At 37.6% G+C, this 14233-nt stretch overlaps 1 protein-coding gene across 1 annotated transcript in view; it reads left to right on the plus strand.

Annotated features, from left to right (window-relative positions):
- The window catches only part of LOC124024504 (voltage-dependent L-type calcium channel subunit alpha-1C-like), a gene marked incomplete at its 5' end in the record, with an annotated part of 86040 nt that overhangs the window by 45426 nt on the left and 26381 nt on the right, over positions 1–14233 (plus strand). The window contains 1 exon segment of the mRNA XM_046338422.1: positions 3657–3740. Coding sequence (XP_046194378.1) covers positions 3657–3740 — 84 coding nt within the window.

Genomic DNA, 14233 nt, shown 5'->3' on the forward strand with positions numbered 1-14233 from the left:
TGTAAGTCGCTCTGGATAAGAGCGTCCGCTTAAATGACTTAAATGTAAATGTAAATGTAGTGTTAATAATAATATATAATGCCTAGTGATAATAATAATATAATATATATATTCCCTAGTGTTAATAATAATATATAATCCCTAGTGATAATAATAATATATAATCCCTAGTGATAATAATAATATATAATCCCTAGTGATAATAATATAATAATATATAATCCCTAGTGTTAATAATATATAATCCCTAGTGATAATAATAATATATAATGCCTAGTGATAATAATAATATATAATACCTAGTGATAATAATAATATATAATACCTAGTGTTAATGATAATGTATATTCCCTAGTGTTAATAATAATATATAATCCCTAGTGATAATAATAATGTATAATGCCTAATGATAATAATAATATAATATAGAATCCCTAGAGTTGATAATAATATAATATAATAATATATAATCCCTAGTGTTAATAATATATAATCCCTAGTGTTAATAATAATATATAATCCCTAGTGATAATAATAATGTATAATGCCTAGTGATAATAATAATATAATATAGAATCCCTAGTGTTAATAATAATATAATATAATAATATATAATCCCTAGTGTTGATAATAATATAACATAATATATATATTCCCTAGTGTTGATAATAATATAATATAATATATATATTCCCTAGTGTTGATAATAATATAATATAATATATATATTCCCTAGTATTAATAATAATATATAATCCCTAGTGTTAACAATAATATATAATCCCTATTGATAATAATAATATATAATCCCTAGTGATAATAATAATATATAATCCCTAGTGTTAACAATAATATATAATCCCTAGTGATAATAATAATATATAATCCCTAGAGTTGATAATAATATAATATAATAATATATCTAGTGATTAATAAATAATAATATAGAATCCCTAGTGTTAATAATAATTAATAATAATATATAATCCCTAGTGTTAATAATAATATATAATCACTAGTGTTGATAATAATATAATAATATATAATCCCTAGTGTTAATAATAATATATTTTGCCTACTGATAATAATATTATATAATCCCTAGTGTTGATAATAATATATAATGCCTAATGATAATAATTATATAATATATAATCCCCAGTGTTAATAATAATATAATATAATAATAATATATCATCCCTAGTGTTAATAATAATATATAATCCCTAGTGATAATAATAATATATGATCCCTAGTGTAAATAATAATATATAATACCTAGTGATAATAATAATATATAATAATAATATATAATACCTAGTGTTAATAATAATATAATATAATCATATATAATACCTAGTGATAATAATAATATAATATAATCATATATAATACCTAGTGATAATAATAATATAATATAATCATATATAATACCTAGTGATAATAATAATATAATATAATCATATATAATACCTAGTGATAATAATAATATAATATAATCATATATAATACCTAGTGATAATAATAATATAATATAATCATATATAATACCTAGTGATAATAATAATATAATATAATCATATATAATACCTAGTGATAATAATAATATAATATAATCATATATAATACCTAGTGTTAATAATAATATAATAATATATGATCCCCAGTGTTAATAACAATATTATAATAAAATATCATCGCTCATGTTAATAATTATAATAATATATTATAATAATAATAATATAATATATAATCCCTGGTGTTAATAATGATTATAATATATAATCCCTAGTGTTAACAATAATATAGAATCCCTAGTGTTGATAATAATATAATATAATAATATAGAATCCCTAGTGTTGATAATAATATAATATAATAATATAGAATCCCTAGTGTTGATAATAATATAATATAATAATATAGAATGACTAATGATAATAATAATATATAATGCCTAGTGATAATAATAATATATAATGCCTAGTGTTAATAATAATATAATATAATAATATATAATACCTAGTGTTAATAATAATATATAATGCCTAGTGATAATAATAATATAATATAATAATATATAATACCTAGTGTTAATAATAATATAATATAATCATATATAATCCCTAGTGAAAATAATAATATATGATCCCTAGTGTAAATAATAATATATAATGCCTAGTGATAATAATAATATATATATTCCCTAGTGTTAATAATAATATATAATGCCTAGTGATAATAATAATATATAATGCCTAGTGATAATAATAATATAATATATAATCCCTAGTGATAATAATAATATATATATTCCCTAGTGTTAATAATAATATAATATAATAATATATAATGCCTAGTGATAATAATAATATATATATTCCCTAGTGTTAATAATAATATAATATAATAATATATAATCCCTAGTGTTAATAATAATATAATATAATAATATATAATCCCTAGTGATAATAATAATATAATATAATAATATATAATCCCTAGTGATAATAATAATATATAATCCCTAGTGATAATAATAATATAATATAATAATATAAAATCCCTAGTGATAATAATAATATAATATAATAATATATAATCCCTAGTGATAATAATAATATATAATGCCTAGTGATAATAATAATATATAATACCTAGTGTTAATAATAATATATAATGCCTAGTGATAATAATAATATATAATGCCTAGTGATAATAATAATATAATATAATAATATAGAATCCCTAGTGATAATAATAATATATATATTCCCTAGTGTTAATAATAATATATAATGCCTAGTGATAATAATAATATATAATGCCTAGTGATAATAATAATATATAATGCCTAGTGATAATAATAATATAATATATAATCCCTAGTGTTAATAATAATATAATATATAATGCCTAGTGTTAATAATAATATAATATATAATCCCTAGTGTTAATAATAATATAATATATAATGCTGGGTGTTAATAATAATAATAATAATAATAATAATAATAAAATCCCTAGTGTTAATAATAATATAATAATAATATATTGGATAAATCAATCTTGCTCTATCACTCTGCTACGCTTCTGTACATAGAACACCACCCTTCATTATGACCTCATTTCCTTTTCACACAGAAGGAAGTAAAAGAGACAGAAAAAAATAATATCTTGTTTAATAAGCAATAATCTTCTGGCTTGATATAGAATCACATGAATATATTTGACTGAATAGTGCTTACCTTTAACATGCCATGTTATCAACCCCTGTAAGCTTTTATACTGCGCCCTGTTTACAGAAAGATGAGCTTCGGTAGTAGTAGGTTACACGCTAACAAGCCGTGGCCATGACTTAACTGTACTGTAGGCTACAGCAAGCAAGCAGCAGAACGTGACACACACATTCACTTTTAATATTCACAATAATACATTCACAATAATATTTCATCATTTAATACCAGTGATGCATTTTGTTGCTCTATTGGCTTAAAAGATCTAAGAAGATAGTTTCAGAAGAGATGAGCCACCCCCCAAACACATTGTTGGAAGAGTTTAAGGGCTGAAAAGGAAGGCTTTTCCCTATAATAATGCCTGTCTAACTTGCCTCTCTTACCCCCTCCTCCTCTTGCACCTCCGCCCATCCTGTGTAGGGTTACTTTAGTGATCCTTGGAATGTTTTTGACTTCCTCATCGTAATTGGCAGCATAATAGACGTCATTCTGAGTGAGATCAACGTAAGTACATCGCCACCCCTCTCTCTCCACTCGCTCTGTCCTTCTCTCTCTCTTTCCTTTTCTCTTTCCTTCTCTTTCTTTGTGACAATCTTGTCTTCTATAGCACCATTCTCTGGTGTGGTTTCTTTCCCCAAAGTCCACCCTCCTCCCTTCCTCTCCCCTCTTCCTTCCTCCATCATTCATTTCAAGATGGCCGCTCTCATTCAGGGTTTCCAAGGCATCACGTGATGAAAAAAAGGTGCTTCCTCGTTCTTCACAGTACACAGAACAACAGTTGAGCGTTCTAGAGTACCGAAAGAGTTCTAGAGTACTGAAAGAGTTCTAGAGTACTGAAGGAGTTCTAGAGTACTGAAAGGGTTCCATTCGTTAGGCCTCAGAAGAGAGACCTGGCTCTAAAGCAGGACTGTGACATGTCCTAGGGTTTTCACTTTGACTAACAGGACACACTAACTAACCAAAGAAACTCAACTATTCTTTTATTTAAATGGATTGTTTTGGTTGTGATTTTGTTATTGTTGTTGTTTATTGATGTTGTTTTCCCACATGGACAAGCATGACTGGTCGCCGCTTTCTCCTCTCGATCATCTTGGATTTCGCTCCTTTTATTTCCTCCCGTTTTCAAACTTCAACTGTCATTTAATTTTCAACCAATGTCCTTCCTCCCTCTCTACCTTCCGCTAATCACAGAAGGTCATATATAACTGTTTTCTTTCTTATCTTTCCCTCTCTCCTTTTGTTGCTTCTTTTCTTTCCATTTCTTTTCTTTCTTTCTTTCTTTGTTTGTTTGTTTGTTTCTTCCACCCAACGCAGCATTATTTTGTTGATGCATGGAACACATTTGACGCCTTAATAGTTGTGGGTAGCGTTGTTGACATAGCGATCACTGAGGTTAACGTAAGTAGCCCACCTTTCAGTCTGCCTGCCTGCCTCTCACTCTCACCTCTGAGCATCAATAGAATGTAGACTATTGCATTGTCTCAGCACTTGTTTTGGGTTTGTTTTTTTTGTACATTTCTTTCAATGCATATTATCATCACAATTGGGGACATGTGAAGTCCCCAAGGCATGACTGACACTGTATAGCATGATTGGGAAAAAAAGGGTGATATATTTAGGCCTGAAGAAATGTCATTGTAAAACATTTGTTTACATAAAGCCTTTAGCTTGTATGCAAAACTATGCATGTAGACGTGCATTTATTCATGAATATTTACTGGTGTGTGATGTCACCTTTCGTGAGAAATTCCTGGCCTTGTTCATAATATAAACAGAAATGTATCTCCTATATAAAATACATTTAGTCGCTATTGAGGGGCTCCCGAGTGGCGCAGCGGTCTAAGGCACTGCATCTCAGTGCAAGAGGTGTCACTACAGTCCCTGGTTCGTATCCAGGCTGAATCACATCTGGTCGTGATTGGGAGTCCCATAGGGCGGTGCTCAATTGGCCCAGCGTCGTCCGAGTTTGGCCGGAGTCGGCCGTCATTGTAATTAAGAATTTGTTCTTAACTGACTTGCCTAGTTAAATTTTAAAAATGCATTTTGTCCCCTCTAGTGAATCTAGATATGCATTTTGAGACTTCCCATGATGAGACATGAGAACCATTGAATGAGTATTTACACTCTTAGAGGCAAATGTGAAAATGTTGCTTCTTCATATCCATCGTCTCCTGCACCACCCCAACATCAAATAGTGTGTTTCTAAGTAGTAAAAAAAAAACGATAGAGGAAGATAGGTGTTTCGAATGACCTCAGCAACCAATTAGTAATGCCTGCTCATAATTGGTTAAAATCACATGATGCACACCGATGATGTCATTGGAAACATGTATCTTCCTCTTATCTGTTTTTACTATGAAACGTAGAAACGCACCGTTTTCACCCATGTTGATGTTGGGGTGGTGCTGGAGAGGGTGAATATGAAGTTGAAAAATGTCAAACATTCCCTTTAACACCAAGCTCACAGGTGAATCCTACAGTAACTCAGTACCTTTTATACCTGAGTCTATTGCATTAAATGGACCTCGTAGCTAATTTGGTCGATTGCTCAATCCTATAGCAGCTCGATACAGTCTGTAACTGTGTCAAATGACATTTGGATCGGATCCCCATAGTTGATCTGGGTTTATCTGTCTAATTGTGTCTGCCGGTCAGTTCATAAACCGGTCATCTCTCTGGGACAGCATAGCGGAATAGCCAGCTTTCCTTTCACAAGTCATGAAAGACACTTCACCCACTCCTCTAGTTTAGACGACAACAACCCATGGCTTCAGATCACTAACAAAGACCCTTCCCCCACTCCTCTAGTTTAGACGGCAACAACCCATGGCTTCAGATCACTAACAAAGACCCTTCACCCACTCCTCTAGTTTAGACGGCAACAACCCATGGCTTCAGATCACTAACAAAGACCCTTCACCCACTCCTCTAGTTTAGACGACAACAACCCATGGCTTCAGATCACTAACAAAGACCCTTCACCCACTCCTCTAGTTTAGACGGCAACAACCCATGGCTTCAGATCACTAACAAAGACATGTTTCTGAGAACAGAAAACTTGCAAAATGCTACATTGAGTGCGCTGATTATATTAGTTATGTGCTGTTGTGTTGTTATTGTTGCGTTGTTATTGTGTAGTACTAGTGCTTTGTGTTGTTATTGTGTAGTACTAGTGCTTTGTGTTGTTATTGTTGCGTTGTTATTGTGTAGTACTAGTGCTTTGTGTTGTTATTGTGTAGTACTAGTGCTTTGTGTTGTTATTGTGTAGTACTAGTGCTTTGTGTTGTTATTGTGTAGTACTAGCGCTTTGTGTTGTTATTGTGTAGTACTAGTGCTTTGTGTTGTTATTGTTGTGTTGTTATTGTGTAGTACTAGTGCTTTGTGTTGTTATTGTGTAGTACTAGTGCTTTGTAATAATAATAATAATAATATAATATAATAATAGCTTTGTGTTGTTATTGTGTAGTACTAGCGCTTTGTGTTGTTATTGTGTAGTACTAGTGCTTTGTGTTGTTATTGTTGCGTTGTTATTGTGTAGTACTAGTGCTTTGTGTTGTTATTGTGTAGTACTAGTGCTTTGTGTTGTTATTGTGTAGTACTAGTGCTTTGTGTTGTTATTGTTGCGTTGTTATTGTGTAGTACTAGTGCTTTGTGTTGTTATTGTGTAGTACTAGTGCTTTGTGTTGTTATTGTGTAGTACTAGTGCTTTGTGTTGTTATTGTGTAGTACTAGTGCTTTGTGTTGTTATTGTGTAGTACTAGCGCTTTGTGTTGTTATTGTGTAGTACTAGCGCTTTGTGTTGTTATTGTGTAGTACTAGCGCTTTGTGTTGTTATTGTGTAGTACTAGCGCTTTGTGTTGTTATTGTTGTGTTGTTATTGTTGCGTTGTTATTGTTGTGTTGTTATTGTTGCGTTGTTATTGTGTAGTACTAGTGCTTTGTGTTGTTATTGTGTAGTACTAGTGCTTTGTGTTTGTCTATACACATAAGTCCTTCTAGAATTTTGTTGAGACTAAATCCAACTATTTCCTTACAGTACCAACTTGTAACTATTAGTTGTGCTCGTGCCCTACGGTTGAGTTGAAAGGTTAACCCTTTGAGAAGCAGCGATAGTGTTAGGCTGCCCTGTGGATGACAAGTGTGGTTTTCTTCTCTTTGAAAGTGAAGCTACCTGACCACGAGAGGTTTGACCAAAGGTCTTTATGAATGACCAGTATCTGTCTGCCAGATATATATACCCTCCTCTGCTATACCAGTCACTCACCTTGACCAGTATCTGTCTGCCAGATATATATATACCCTCCTCTGCTATACCAGTCACTCACCTTGACCAGTATCTGTCTGCCAGATATATATATACCCTCCTCTGCTATACCAGTCACTCACCTTGACCAGTATCTGTCTGCCAGATATATATATACCCTCCTCTGCTATACCAGTCACTCACCTTGACCAGTATCTGTCTGCCAGATATATATATACCCTCCTCTGCTATACCAGTCACTCACCTTGACCAGTATCTGTCTGCCAGATATATATATACCCTCCTCTGCTATACCAGTCACTCACCTTGACCAGTATCTGTCTGCCAGATATATATACCCTCCTCTGCTATACCAGTCACTCACCTTGACCAGTATCTGTCTGCCAGATATATATACCCTCCTCTGCTATACCAGTCACTCACCTTGACCAGTATCTGTCGGCCAGATATATATACCCTCCTCTGCTATACCAGTCACTCACCTTGACCAGTATCTGTCGGCCAGATATATATATACCCTCCTCTGCTATACCAGTCACTCACCTTGACCAGTATCTGTCTGCCAGATATATATATACCCTCCTCTGCTATACCAGTCACTCACCTTGACCAGTATCTGTCTGCCAGATATATATATACCCTCCTCTGCTATACCAGTCACTCACCTTGACCAGTATCTGTCTGCCAGATATATATATACCCTCCTCTGCTATACCAGTCACTCACCTTGACCAGTATCTGTCTGCCAGATATATATACCCTCCTCTGCTATACCAGTCACTCACCTTGACCAGTATCTGTCTGCCAGATATATATACCCTCCTCTGCTATACCAGTCACTCACCTTGACCAGTATCTGTCTGCCAGATATATATACCCTCCTCTGCTATACCAGTCACTCACCTTGACCAGTATCTGTCTGCCAGATATATATACCCTCCTCTGCTATACCAGTCACTCACCTTGACCAGTATCTGTCTGCCAGATATATATACCCTCCTCTGCTATACCAGTCACTCACCTTGACCAGTATCTGTCTGCCAGATATATATACCCTCCTCTGCTATACCATTTACATTTACATTTAAGTCATTTAGCAGACGCTCTTATCCAGAGCGACTTACAAATTGGTGCATTCACCAGTCACTCACCTTGACCAGTATCTGTCGGCCAGATATATATACCCTCCTCTGCTATACCAGTCACTCACCTTGACCAGTATCTGTCGGCCAGATATATATACCCTCCTCTGCTATACCATTTACATTTACATTTAAGTCATTTAGCAGACGCTCTTATCCAGAGCGACTTACAAATTGGTGCATTCACCAGTCACTCACCTTGACCAGTATCTGTCGGACAGATATATATACCCTCCTCTGCTATACCAGTCTCTCACCTTGACCAGTATCTGTCTGCCAGATATATATATACCCTCCTCTGCTATACCAGTCACTCACCTTGACCAGTATCTGTCGGCCAGATATATATATACCCTCCTCTGCTATACCAGTCACTCACCTTGACCAGTATCTGTCGGCCAGATATATATATACCCTCCTCTGCTATACCAGTCACTCACCTTGACCAGTATCTGTCGGCCAGATATATATACCCTCCTCTGCTATACCAGTCACTCACCTTGACCAGTATCTGTCTGCCAGATATATATATACCCTCCTCTGCTATACCAGTCACTCACCTTGACCAGTATCTGTCGGCCAGATATATATACCCTCCTCTGCTATACCAGTCACTCACCTTGACCAGTATCTGTCGGCCAGATATATATATACCCTCCTCTGCTATACCAGTCACTCACCTTGACCAGTATCTGTCTGCCAGATATATATACCCTCCTCTGCTATACCAGTCACTCACCTTGACCAGTATCTGTCTGCCAGATATATATACCCTCCTCTGCTATACCAGTCACTCACCTTGACCAGTATCTGTCTGCCAGATATATATATACCCTCCTCTGCTATACCAGTCACTCACCTTGACCAGTATCTGTCTGCCAGATATATATACTCTCCTCTGCTATACCAGTCACTCACCTTGACCAGTATCTGTCTGCCAGATATATATATACCCTCCTCTGCTATACCAGTCACTCACCTTGACCAGTATCTGTCTGCCAGATATATATATACTCTCCTCTGCTATACCAGTCACTCACCTTGACCAGTATCTGTCTGCCAGATATATATACCCTCCTCTGCTATACCAGTCACTCACCTTGACCAGTATCTGTCTGCCAGATATATATACCCTCCTCTGCTATACCAGTCACTCACCTTGACCAGTATCTGTCTGCCAGATATATATACCCTCCTCTGCTATACCAGTCACTCACCTTGACCAGTATCTGTCTGCCAGATATATATACCCTCCTCTGCTATACCAGTCACTCACCTTGACCAGTATCTGTCTGCCAGATATATATACCCTCCTCTGCTATACCAGTCACTCACCTTGACCAGTATCTGTCTGCCAGATATATATACCCTCCTCTGCTATACCAGTCACTCACCTTGACCAGTATCTGTCTGCCAGATATATATACCCTCCTCTGCTATACCAGTCACTCACCTTGACCAGTATCTGTCTGCCAGATATATATATACCTCCTCTGCTATACCAGTCACTCACCTTGACCAGTATCTGTCTGCCAGATATATATACCCTCCTCTGCTATACCAGTCACTCACCTTGACCAGTATCTGTCTGCCAGATATATATACCCTCCTCTCACTCACCTTGACCAGTATCTGTCTGCCAGATATATATACCCTCCTCTGCTATACCAGTCACTCACCTTGACCAGTATCTGTCTGCCAGATATATATACCCTCCTCTGCTATACCAGTCACTCACCTTGACCAGTATCTGTCTGCCAGATATATATACCCTCCTCTGCTATACCAGTCACTCACCTTGACCAGTATCTGTCTGCCAGATATATATATACCCTCCTCTGCTATACCAGTCACTCACCTTGACCAGTATCTGTCTGCCAGATATATATACCCTCCTCTGCTATACCAGTCACTCACCTTGACCAGTATCTGTCTGCCAGATATATATACCCTCCTCTGCTATACCAGTCACTCACCTTGACCAGTATCTGTCTGCCAGATATATATACCCTCCTCTGCTATACCAGTCACTCACCTTGACCAGTATCTGTCTGCCAGATATATATACCCTCCTCTGCTATACCAGTCACTCACCTTGACCAGTATCTGTCTGCCAGATATATACCAGTCACTCACCTGACCAGTATCCTCTGCTATACCAGTCACTCACCTTGACCAGTATCTGTCTGCCAGATATATATACCCTCCTCTGCTATACCAGTCACTCACCTTGACCAGTATCTGTCTGCCAGATATATATACCCTCCTCTGCTATACCAGTCACTCACCTTGACCAGTATCTGTCTGCCAGATATATATACCCTCCTCTGCTATACCAGTCACTCACCTTGACCAGTATCTGTCTGCCAGATATATATACCCTCCTCTGCTATACCAGTCACTCACCTTGACCAGTATCTGTCTGCCAGATATATATATACCCTCCTCTGCTATACCAGTCACTCACCTTGACCAGTATCTGTCTGCCAGATATATATACCCTCCTCTGCTATACCAGTCACTCACCTTGACCAGTATCTGTCTGCCAGATATATATACCCTCCTCTGCTATACCAGTCACTCACCTTGACCAGTATCTGTCTGCCAGATATATATACCCTCCTCTGCTATACCAGTCACTCACCTTGACCAGTATCTGTCTGCCAGATATATATACCCTCCTCTGCTATACCAGTCACTCACCTTGACCAGTATCTGTCTGCCAGATATATATACCCTCCTCTGCTATACCAGTCACTCACCTTGACCAGTATCTGTCTGCCAGATATATATACCCTCCTCTGCTATACCAGTCACTCACCTTGACCAGTATCTGTCTGCCAGATATATATACCCTCCTCTGCTATACCAGTCACTCACCTTGACCAGTATCTGTCTGCCAGATATATATACCCTCCTCTGCTATACCAGTCACTCACCTTGACCAGTATCTGTCTGCCAGATATATATACCCTCCTCTGCTATACCAGTCACTCACCTTGACCAGTATCTGTCTGCCAGTACCCTCCTCTCTGTCTGCCAGTATCTGTCTGCCAGATATATATACCCTCCTCTGCTATACCAGTCACTCACCTTGACCAGTATCTGTCTGCCAGATATATATACCCTCCTCTGCTATACCAGTCACTCACCTTGACCAGTATCTGTCTGCCAGATATATATACCCTCCTCTGCTATACCAGTCACTCACCTTGACCAGTATCTGTCTGCCAGATATATATACCCTCCTCTGCTATACCAGTCACTCACCTTGACCAGTATCTGTCTGCCAGATATATATACCCTCCTCTGCTATACCAGTCACTCACCTTGACCAGTATCTGTCTGCCAGATATATATACCCTCCTCTGCTATACCAGTCACTCACCTTGACCAGTATCTGTCTGCCAGATATATATACCCTCCTCTGCTATACCAGTCACTCACCTTGACCAGTATCTGTCTGCCAGATATATATACCCTCCTCTGCTATACCAGTCACTCACCTTGACCAGTATCTGTCTGCCAGATATATATACCCTCCTCTGCTATACCAGTCACTCACCTTGACCAGTATCTGTCTGCCAGATATATATACCCTCCTCTGCTATACCAGTCACTCACCTTGACCAGTATCTGTCTGCCAGATATATATACCCTCCTCTGCTATACCAGTCACTCACCTTGACCAGTATCTGTCTGCCAGATATATATACCCTCCTCTGCTATACCAGTCACTCACCTTGACCAGTATCTGTCTGCCAGATATATATACCCTCCTCTGCTATACCAGTCACTCACCTTGACCAGTATCTGTCTGCCAGATATATATACCCTCCTCTGCTATACCAGTCACTCACCTTGACCAGTATCTGTCTGCCAGATATATATACCCTCCTCTGCTATACCAGTCACTCACCTTGACCAGTATCTGTCTGCCAGATATATATACCCTCCTCTGCTATACCAGTCACTCACCTTGACCAGTATCTGTCTGCCAGATATATATATACCCTCCTCTGCTATACCAGTCACTCACCTTGACCAGTATCTGTCTGCCAGATATATATACCCTCCTCTGCTATACCAGTCACTCACCTTGACCAGTATCTGTCTGCCAGATATATATACCCTCCTCTGCTATACCAGTCACTCACCTTGACCAGTATCTGTCTGCCAGATATATATACCCTCCTCTGCTATACCAGTCACTCACCTTGACCAGTATCTGTCTGCCAGATATATATACCCTCCTCTGCTATACCAGTCACTCACCTTGACCAGTATCTGTCTGCCAGATATATATACCCTCCTCTGCTATACCAGTCACTCACCTTGACCAGTATCTGTCTGCCAGATATATATACCCTCCTCTGCTATACCAGTCACTCACCTTGACCAGTATCTGTCTGCCAGATATATATACCCTCCTCTGCTATACCAGTCACTCACCTTGACCAGTATCTGTCTGCCAGATATATATACCCTCCTCTGCTATACCAGTCACTCACCTTGACCAGTATCTGTCTGCCAGATATATATACCCTCCTCTGCTATACCAGTCACTTGACCACCTTGACCAGTATCTGTCTGCCAGATATATATACCCTCCTCTGCTATACCAGTCACTCACCTTGACCAGTATCTGTCTGCCAGATATATATACCCTCCTCTGCTATACCAGTCACTCACCTTGACCAGTATCTGTCTGCCAGATATATATACCCTCCTCTGCTATACCAGTCACTCACCTTGACCAGTATCTGTCTGCCAGATATATATACCCTCCTCTGCTATATAGTCACTCACCTTGACCAGTATCTGTCTGCCAGATATATATACCCTCCTCTGCTATACCAGTCACTCACCTTGACCAGTATCTGTCTGCCAGATATATATACCCTCCTCTGCTATACCAGTCACTCACCTTGACCAGTATCTGTCTGCCAGATATATATACCCTCCTCTGCTATACCAGTCACTCACCTTGACCAGTATCTGTCTGCCATATATATATACTCACCTCCTCTGCTATACCAGTCACTCACCTTGACCAGTATCTGTCTGCCAGATATATATACCCTCCTCTGCTATACCAGTCACTCACCTTGACCAGTATCTGTCTGCCAGATATATATACCCTCCTCTGCTATACCAGTCACTCACCTTGACCAGTATCTGTCTGCCAGATATATATACCCTCCTCTGCTATACCAGTCACTCACCTTGACCAGTATCTGTCTGCCAGATATATATACCCTCCTCTGCTATACCAGTCACTCACCTTGACCAGTATCTGTCTGCCAGATATATATACCCTCCTCTGCTATACCAGTCACTCACCTTGACCAGTATCTGTCTGCCAGATATATATACCCTCCTCTGCTATACCAGTCACTCACCTTGACCAGTATCTGTCTGCCAGATATATATATACCCTCCTCTGCTATACCAGTCACTCACCTTGACCAGTATCTGTCTGCCAGATATATATACCCTCCTCTGCTATACCAGTCACTCACCTTGACCAGTATCTGTCTGCCAGATATATATACCCTCCTCTGCTATACCAGTCACTCACCTTGACCAGTA

This window comes from Oncorhynchus gorbuscha, unplaced genomic scaffold (assembly GCF_021184085.1).
Source record: "Oncorhynchus gorbuscha isolate QuinsamMale2020 ecotype Even-year unplaced genomic scaffold, OgorEven_v1.0 Un_scaffold_1888, whole genome shotgun sequence".
Lineage (NCBI taxonomy): Eukaryota > Metazoa > Chordata > Actinopteri > Salmoniformes > Salmonidae > Oncorhynchus > Oncorhynchus gorbuscha.